General features: G+C 42.0%; 1 protein-coding gene across 1 annotated transcript in view; it reads right to left on the bottom strand.

Annotated features, from left to right (window-relative positions):
* The window catches only part of clmpb (CXADR like membrane protein b), a 64,312-nt gene extending 57,924 nt beyond the window's left edge, over positions 1-6,388 (bottom strand). Inside the window, exon 1 of the mRNA XM_063906960.1 lies at positions 6,022-6,388. Within this exon, the coding sequence (XP_063763030.1) occupies positions 6,022-6,070 (49 nt within the window). The 5' untranslated portion in view covers positions 6,071-6,388. The remainder of the gene's footprint in view (positions 1-6,021) is intronic.
* Between the last annotated feature and the right edge of the window lie 3,136 nt (positions 6,389-9,524).

A 9,524-nucleotide genomic window follows, 5' to 3' on the forward strand; every position in this document is an offset into this window, starting at 1 on the left:
TTATGGAAAGGACAGCCTGTGGTTGCAGACAGGCTGGGAGCTTTATTATTGTGCCTATCCTCATCTCAGCAGTATGATGCGGTTTGAATGTCCAAGTTGATATTTGGACATGATAATCAATATTCCCAGTGTGGGATGAAGCGGCGCACAGGTTGGGGTCTGACAGGTGAACCCCATGACCAATTAAAGTGCTAAGCAACCAGGAGGGAATGATCAATTATTGGCAGACAGTTTACTGCGGTTTTGAGAACATGTCACTCATGGAAAATGTCAAGCAAACATTAGTCCAGCAGTAAAAACATCAGGCTGATCAATCAATGGCGGCTGACTTGATGTGCATCAGGCTGGGTCAACTCGTCCAGGTGACAGGGAAAATCTTTAAAAAGACGGCCACTGAAACGCAAGCAATGTCACACCTGTGCTGCTCTGCTGTAAACGCTTTATCGCGAGTTTGCTTTTCCTCCCTTTGTGTCTCTGATGTAAGCGCTATGCTAAGCTGCTTGAAAGTGCAAGACACCTCAGAAATGGGGATTCTGGTTCTTGAGCTGTTTATTTTTCTTTCACGGCTGGATCGCGCAGCTGCAGAGAAAACAGAGATATACCTGGTTTACGGAGACAGAGAACATAGATCAAGAGCATGTTCTGCTTAGAGAAGACAAGCGTGCCGGCTTTATTCCGCGCCGCCAGTTTTCACTAAGGCAGAAAGCATTTTGAAAGCGCCGCCCCAGCAGGGCTGAGAGCACACAAATGATGGCATCTCTGATAAAACAAAAATCAATTTAAATGTTTTCTGTAAGACGTGTGCATTTTGATCACCTCGGCCGTTGTAGCCCAGGAGCCCTCGATTGGTGATAGATGGAATCCTATTTCCAGCGATGTCAACAGCTGGGAAGAATTAATATCAGGGCCGACCTGAGTAAGGCTGAATCAATGGGAAACAATTCCATGCCCCACCTCGCAGACGGCATCAGTGTTTATCTGGCCGTTTTGTTCCCTCTTTGATCTCCTCACTGCTCACATAAAACAATCATCGACCTTGATTCAAATATTTATGCACACAAGCAGCAAATCACTTCACAAGTAAAATAGAAGGCTGTAATTGCACTTGCTCCATTGACTTTCAAACTGCAAATAAGGCAGAATATTTCCTTTTGGAGGAAAAAGCCATCGCTGGAGAGTAATACAGGGAACAATGGAGCCATGGTTTCAATGTCATGAGCAACCAAGGGACTACCCATTCAGTTGGTTTTAATTTAGCTGCTTTTTCCATTATTGGATTTAATGTATCATGGATTTGGGCATTTATGGTCATATGCAATTCACAATGCAATAATGCAACGCAAAATCTTTTCACTTAACCATGTTAATGACATTCCCTGGATCAATCTCAGTTTAGGTCAGCTGGTCAGAGATCCAGAGGCGGTGTGGTCAAATGATTCAAGAGGTCAAGGGTCATATTGTACAAGGATTCATATTGACTTTGCAGTCCTGTGGCCGCTAGATCATAATAAGCCTACAATGCTTCACTATGTGTTTGCTGATCAGTTGAAATTTGACAGCTTACATTAATCGTAAATTAGATAAAATGCTTTCAGAGCCAAATAATTTAACCAACTATGATATAAAAGCAGCAAAAACGTACATGGATACCTTACTGCTTATTAAATGACTTCAACCATTAATTTATTATCAAAATTGTGAGATATATGTTGTATTTTTATGTAACAATAAAGCTTTTATTCCTCAGGTCTAAGTAATCCTTCTGATGTGAAATTCTGATCAATAGTTATGAAACTGTTGACCTTTGGTACAAAACAACAGGTAGTCGTCATGTATATTCTAAGGTAATCTGCACTAAACGTCTTTGTCTTTAATGGCTTGTGTGCAGGAGTGTACCAGTGTCCTTTGTATACTGTGCATGTGGCTCCGGTTAAAGTGAATGTGAGCCTCTCCCGAACATCTGTCAAAGATTAGCTGCAAAGTGAAATAGTCAGTTCCTATTCAAATGTTCCAAAATAATCTGGCATCAATTTTCCTAGCAAAGGCTGAAAAGGGGGAGGTTTATTTGGTCAGAAACTCCACACAAACCAAGCTCTGTCAAGGCATGTGTCGTGTGTTTTGCAAAAACCAAAAAAGGCCCTTGCTTGGACAGCTTGGATAATATGGGTGTGGCAGAAACACGCCAGGATAAAGAAACTGTCAAGTGAGGAAATATCTAGCAAATGAAATCAAGCATTCATTCCATCAGCATGAGCTTTATTTATTTTTTACCCCATACATCTATACAAATCATCAAGCTTAGCCCCCTCAAGTAGGAGGAATAAAAGCACTTACAGTACAAAGCAGGTACACTTTCACCTACAAACACTCAGCATGGCATCCAGCTAGCTGCGACAGAAAGGAAAGACTAAAAGCTCTAAAATCAATGAAACATGAAGAATCCCTCAGGTACAAAAAGAGGATGGTTTGTTATTCAGGGAAGCACGCTGTCATTCAAAGGCCGTGCACATCGGGGGGAAAGTGCTTGGAAGGCAAATCAGTGTTTGTTAATGATATGGGTCAATTGTTTTGAGGGCGCCTGGACCTCTGTACTCATCTGCAGGCCTCTTCAATCACCCTTGGTGCAGGTTTTGTATTCCACATCGCTCTGTCCTTGCTGAGCCATTCAGATTTGCCACTTTTTTGCTCTGAGCAATTAAATCCTCTCCTGACGTAAATCTGTTTACACTTTGTTCTGCATGTCAAATAGCTGACATTGTAGGTGTGGAAGGGAAGTCATTTACCTATCTGAAGCGATGCACTGCCAGCTATTTTTCCCCTGAAAAGAGGCATCTTTAGTGTACTGTATCTCCTGCAACTTGAATGGAATATCTACTGGATGCTGATTCCTCAGTGCATATATGCATTGTGGTGCCTTTTCTTCACCTGTGTTTGAACATGAGCTCTAAGCGTTGATATGTTTGTATTATGTTCATCAAGGAAGTCCTGTATTTTAATTCTACCAGCCAATAGGACTCATGTAAAGGTCTATGCCTCTGTGCAAGACTCCACACCTAAGTGACAGATGCTTTAAATATCCTGCACAGGGAAATCTGCTAAATTCATCACATGCTCTGGAAAAATAACATGCTCAAAGCCCAGTATGTACATAGGGGATGCCTCGTGATAAAGCTGAAGAATAATGCGCTTCAAAAGGAAGATCAAAAAGAGGACTTAATGTATGGTAACTAGACGTCAAGAATCGAAATGTCTCAGGGTTTGTGGGAATGTCAGAAGTCTATGGCTTGGTGTGTGTGGGAGTGTGATTCAGGCGCAAACACATCAAGATGTCACTTCATAACCTCTGGCTCAGGAGACTCCTGTCATCTTCACATTTCAGAGATCCTCTGCTACCCCGGCAGACATGCTAAATATAGAATGGGGACAGAATTTCTGTTTGGAGCCAACGCTCTGCTTATCTACATCTAACTCTAGCAGGCGTGCACAGGAATCTTCATTGTTGTACACGTGTATGCATGCATGTAGACACAAACGCATCGGCACACACACGCTCACGTTGACGCCCCACACGTCACTCACATTGCATTGTCTCAGCTGTTACACAAGACTCGACAAAGGGTGCAGAGGTTTGGATCTCCCCTTAAAGCTGCTCATTCTTTACAATTACATTTCTGTCAAGTGACTTTCACTGTTATTTTTTCTTTGACAGTCATTTTCAAATCTCTCATATAGAATAATTTAATGCTGGCACAAGGACAGAGAGGCAATCCATCACTAGTCTTCTTTATCCAGCTGAATCTACCCCACTATTTTTTTTTCGTGTGCCGTTTCTCACTTTCCATCCGCAGATTCAGAGAAGGGAGCTGAGGAGCTCTCTGTGGCAATTAATTGTGCTACTTATCTGTAATGTGAACAGTGGATATAACATCTCCTACAGATATTAAATTAAAGGATGTCTCAGGACTTGTGAGGCCAAAGCCAAATAAAAAAAGGAAATGAGCCTGTATTAATGACTATTGATCCTTTTAGAATCAAACTGCCACTTCCTCTCTTTACATGGCCTCAATGTTGATCTTGAATAAATATAGGCTATAACTTTGGGAAAATGTCCTTCAGTGTGGCGCAGCAGCAGAGCTACACATCTCTCTACTCAGGGGAAAATGCTCTTTTGGCTGACTGGCATTTATTCTGCTCCTGCATGAGAGACACATGACACAGGTTACTGCACATTCACCCGAACAGTATCATATTCAGCTGCACCAATTGTTTTATAAAATAATATCTTGTGACATGATAGGGGAAGAAGAAAGTTCCTCACCATGGCAACAACAAGTCATTTAATAATCTAGTCACAGGCTGATGGTTATTTTAAGAAAGGTGCACCATAATTGTTGTTATTAGAGAATTAAATAACTGTATGTGTGATGTTTTCACCTTGGTGTTGCGATAGCTAGTATGACTTGGTTGTCATCATTAAAGGCTCTTTGAATTCGCATGTATAGCTTGGATCATTATCTAACACAACAGGCTGATGAGCGAAAAGACTGTGTCCACTGTCGAGTCAGCTCCTTTAGTTAAAGCCAGGATCAGTGGCCATCACCATTGAACACACACTGTGGACACACTGGTCGACCGATGTAAGCATTAACAAGTCAGCATGTATGCAGGTCCACATAATATCTCCATCCGCCCATTTTCTCTACCACTTATCTTATTCAGGGGTCACCTCGGAACTGGAACCTTTCCCAGAATGCATTGTGCAAGGGGCAGGCCAATCTCCTGAGAGGTCACCGCGATACGCAAGTTACTGAATAATGAGGGATAACGTCTTTCACAATCACACAGCACAATCCACACCCAGCATAAGCAAATAACACCAGCTGTATTTAAAGGAATAAAAAAAGGAAACGCAAATTATTGTTTAGATTTCTCTCCAGGCTGCAGCTCCACCAACAGAAAGCTTCACGCAGACTAAAGCACGACTTCTGGACTCAAACCAAAGCAGACCAGCCGCCAGCTCTCTGGTGCATTATCACTCATACGGCCACGTTTAACCACTCTTACTTTAACTTCTTCACACTAAACTCCCGTATTCATAATCATTTCAGACTGTAAAATTCACTTGGGAAAACGTTGTGTTATTCCCAGCTGGGGGAATTTCACTGCAGGTGATGAGACAGCTTTAGAAGTGTGAAACCTTTTACAAGAAGGAATTTTTACACACTGCCAGCCAGTGAAGTCGCAGTGGAATTAAACAATACCTCATTTAGCTCTGGACTTGTTAATGCCCCCAGGAAAGTAGTTTGTTTAAAAAAATGTGTTGTACTGAATATCAGCAGTAGTGGTAAATACACAAAGATGGACAAAGAAAGCTTCATTTACAACTATAAGAAACACATCATTTCCATTTTTCTGTACAAAACTGAAAATCAAATCATATCTAAGACACTTAAAATTGAGGCAGACAATAAGACACAGCATATGGAAAATCTCTACCCTTGTGTGGTCTTGCTGTAGAGTGTGTAGCCTATAAGTCTGGATTTCTTTTTACTCATGTCAAAAAATAGTAAAAAGGCATTGTTCTTATGCAGCACATGTATTTTTCTTGAAGAATGTGGGTCCACAGATGCACAAAAAGGGTAAATAAATCAGGATCGCAGATTTACAGGGAGGGGTCAGGTGAACTTTTCTCTCCCTTCATTTCCCCCTCTTTTCAGAGCTCCCCGAAGTAGATCAGCCAAGGTTGACTTGTACGTTCCCGTTTTCATATACGCATACATTATACAAATATATAAACATATGCGCAGGGTGACTCTACGAAATATATATTCTGACATCATTCCAAATCGGGACTGAAAACATTTCCCAGATGTGTAAAAAACAAAAATGTCTTTAAATCATCGCTAATATAATAACGAAGAGTATCAGTCTCCATACCGTCAGTGGTGATTGTCAGACGCTCCACTGTTTAAACGAATACATTATCTTTTGTTTATTTTTAAGGAATGGGAAGTGACTTACCCAGAAACAAAGAGCGAAATATTGCAGACATCACGGCTGGAAATCCCATTTACAACGGAGCTGGAAACAATGCGCTCAGACTGCCTTCATTCGGCTGATCTAAGTGCGGGTACGCGGCACCAGCAGCGAATAAAGGAGCGAAATCAGAGAAAGATTAATCTTCATTGAGCACATGAGTCCAAGGGCATCATATGTTGCGCACACCCGACATATCTAAGCCTCCCAAGAACAAGAAACGTGGCTCGCTCTCTTCATCGTCATCTTCATCGCAGGCTATACACTTGGCGTCAAATCAAAGTTCCCTGGCTGTCTGGCTCTGGCGTGGGACGTGTTGTCTCAGGGTCCCCTCTGTCTCCTCCTCACAGTCTCTCCTCCTCTCCTCCTCCGCTGCACAAAATGCCAGAGAGGAGGAGGAGGAGGAGGAGGAAGAGGAGGAGGAGGAGGAGGAAGAAGAGGAAGAGGAGGAGGAGGAGGAGGGTGAAATAGGTGGATGATGAGGGGATGCTGAAGGATGGAGACCTCTAGAGTCTGAAGTTCTCTTACACAGCCCGGGCAGCCTGCATCAAACACTGAAAGGCTTATTGAGCGGATTTCCTCTTGTTAGGTGTTGCAGACACAAGTATGATTGAATTAGTTTGGCTTTCAATAAGAAACTTGTACTACTAGTCCTATACAATGGATATGCACAGGGTTAATGAGTCTTTGGGACCATTTTATCAAATATTTTGCCACATAACTACAATGGTATAAAAGGAAAGGGTAATATTAAGGTACTTTTCAATCTAATATATCATATCACTATGACATTGCTTTAGCTTATACCATAGTGGACATTTAACAGTACTACTTCTAAAGGCTGAGTAGATAATTATAGAGCTTTTGTTTTTTATTGATTCATCATTGAAGTCATATTTTAAGCACATATGCCCCAAAACTTAACATTTCAAAATGTAAATATTTGGAGATCTTATTTTTTTGTACAAAACAAGCAAGCCTGCATTGTCAAATTTAAATGACTAAACCAAAGGATTTATTAGATTAATCCAGGACATCATCTGCAGATTAATTTACACTGGATATACTTTTTATTTTCAGATTCAGTTGCTTCTGTATTTGTATATAATCAATTGTAACTTGCGATCATCAAGATAAGGTGTTTTTAGGACATGAAGAGGTGTGATTTTACACCCCGAAACAAGAAACACAGCATGTTTAAAATTCAAAAGCATGACATATTTTCTGAGCTATTTATACTTAGCAGGCTGCGGTGACGCATGCTTGTGATCAAAGGCACGTTAAACATCTGCTTTTGTACCAGAAGGCATATTTATGCACGCTTATCATTTTTATTTGTCAACCAGCTTCTTAATTTTAGGATTATTCCATCAATCTTGTTAAAACTGCCACATGAAGATCTACCCCGTCACGTGCTCAGGGTAAGAGCAGCATGGTGTAATTTAGGTAAACAAACAGCGAAGAGGGAGTGCTGCCGTGTGCTCTCAGGCCTTGAGACAAATTAATCACCCCTCCCCTTCTGTGTCTCAACAAACTACAGAAATAACAAAAGGATTTTTACTCGCCAGTGGCCCCTCTGCTCTCTCCCGCTCTCCCTTTCCCCCTCGAGTGGCCTGCTCTTCAGCACCAGCCTTCCTCCATTCCTTTCCGTTCCAATAACTAAATAGCTCGAAACAACATCTCACATGCACATGATTCCAGATGTTGCATGAGGCAGATAAGAAAAGACTTGTTGTCCTCCATCTTGTGTGGTCAGGTATTTTGTCTTAGCTTGTGTTGCTCTGTTTACCTCTGTATTTCCAGCTGAATGTAAAATGTCATGGTCTCTCATCTACGCAGAGTCGGTATTCATAGAATTCACCTCCAAAACAGTGAAGTAAAGAACAAAAGCAAAAAAATAATACTCGTAACTGCTGCAATATCAGCTGTCAAACTATGATGGATGGTTGGGTTTAGCAGACATTTTTCCCCCTGCTATCACCGCAGCCCCTCTGTAATCTAAGTTCAGATAAAAACACTTGATTGAAAACGCACCTGAGAGCAAACATATATTACATCTATGTTCAATTTTCCCCCTTAAGGCGGGCTTTTCTACAGAAAGAGGAGATATGGAGGCAGGGCCGAGCATACATCCCTGAGGTTATCACGACTGCTCCTTTAAAAGATGACTTCACTTGTGCATATAGGGATGACAACACTCTATAATGTATGTGGCAGATCCATTGTTGATATCAGTGATTCTGCGATAGGTTACTTGTCTCGTGAGCAGTGTAGAGAGTGCCATGGGAGGAAACCTGTCTGCGTCTGGTGGCTTGGCCTTGGTTGCATGATATAGCACCCCAATGCAGATGGCCTCACAGATGGTTGATATTTATACCACGAGGCCTTGAAAAACTCACTAGTGTGGAAACTGTCTTTCTCCCTGATTCGTTTCACATCGCCATGAACACAGCAATCTCCCATTTGCAGCGAAAACATTTGACAAGTGGTGAAATGTGTCATAAGGAGAAATAACCGATATTGTTTAAGAATAAATATCATGTGCTGCGTGGGCTGCCCCTGTTGGAGGTGACGCTGTTGGGACTCCCCATCCTTTTTATTCTTCTTCCTTTTTAACGGCATGATAATGTAATCCTCCTAAGTGCAAGGTCCATGATTTTTTTAAGGTCTTCGCGGCCCAACACGGCTTGCATTTTAGCTGGGAGCACTCCTGACTTATGTACTTTAAGTGGATTCGCAATCTAAATTGGAGCAACAAGACGCACCTCAGACATCCTCGGGAGCCCGAGCGCCTCAATGAGAGTGTTCCCATCCGCCAGAACAGCTGTAGCTCCCTCATCGTGACATCACAGGGAAGCGTTAGTGTTTTGTTGATGCGCGGACGACAACCTGCAAACACATGTGAGTATGCCGCGCTGCCTGGAGTTGGCCACCTCTCTTTACTGACCTCAGGGGATGAGGGAAGCGGATAGTTAAAAGGATTCTTAAGTAACAATATGGATAGTAAGAGAGGAAAAAAAAACCCTCCTTTGTTTAGGCCTCTCTATTTTTAGCATGCTTCAGCATCAGTGTTTCACGGCTCGTGGATTCTTTATAATTTAATGAGGGTGAGGGCGGCCCTTTGGAGATTTATGGTGAGCATCTCAAGGCGGCAGTGGCCACTCGGCTTATTGATCCAAATATGATGTTTGTTTATGGGTCAGTGAAGCGCTTTCCCTTCTGTACCATGCAACACCTATATAGGAACATTCAAATTGTCAGCTCCTTCTCAAGCGAATAAAATAAATGCACTGCAGGTCAAAGTTCATTCCTATACCCTCTCTTTAAACACGCAGCAGATCCTGACAGCAGTGTCATGTAGTTTAGAGACCACAGGAGCATACTGACAATGTTCCTCCTTTTTTAAATGTATCCACATATGTCATTAAACACAGGCAGGTCGATTGATTGATCTACGGGACAATTAAGTCCTCCGTTCAACCACCATA

This window comes from Eleginops maclovinus, chromosome 18 (assembly GCF_036324505.1).
Source record: "Eleginops maclovinus isolate JMC-PN-2008 ecotype Puerto Natales chromosome 18, JC_Emac_rtc_rv5, whole genome shotgun sequence".
Classification (NCBI taxonomy): domain Eukaryota; kingdom Metazoa; phylum Chordata; class Actinopteri; order Perciformes; family Eleginopidae; genus Eleginops; species Eleginops maclovinus.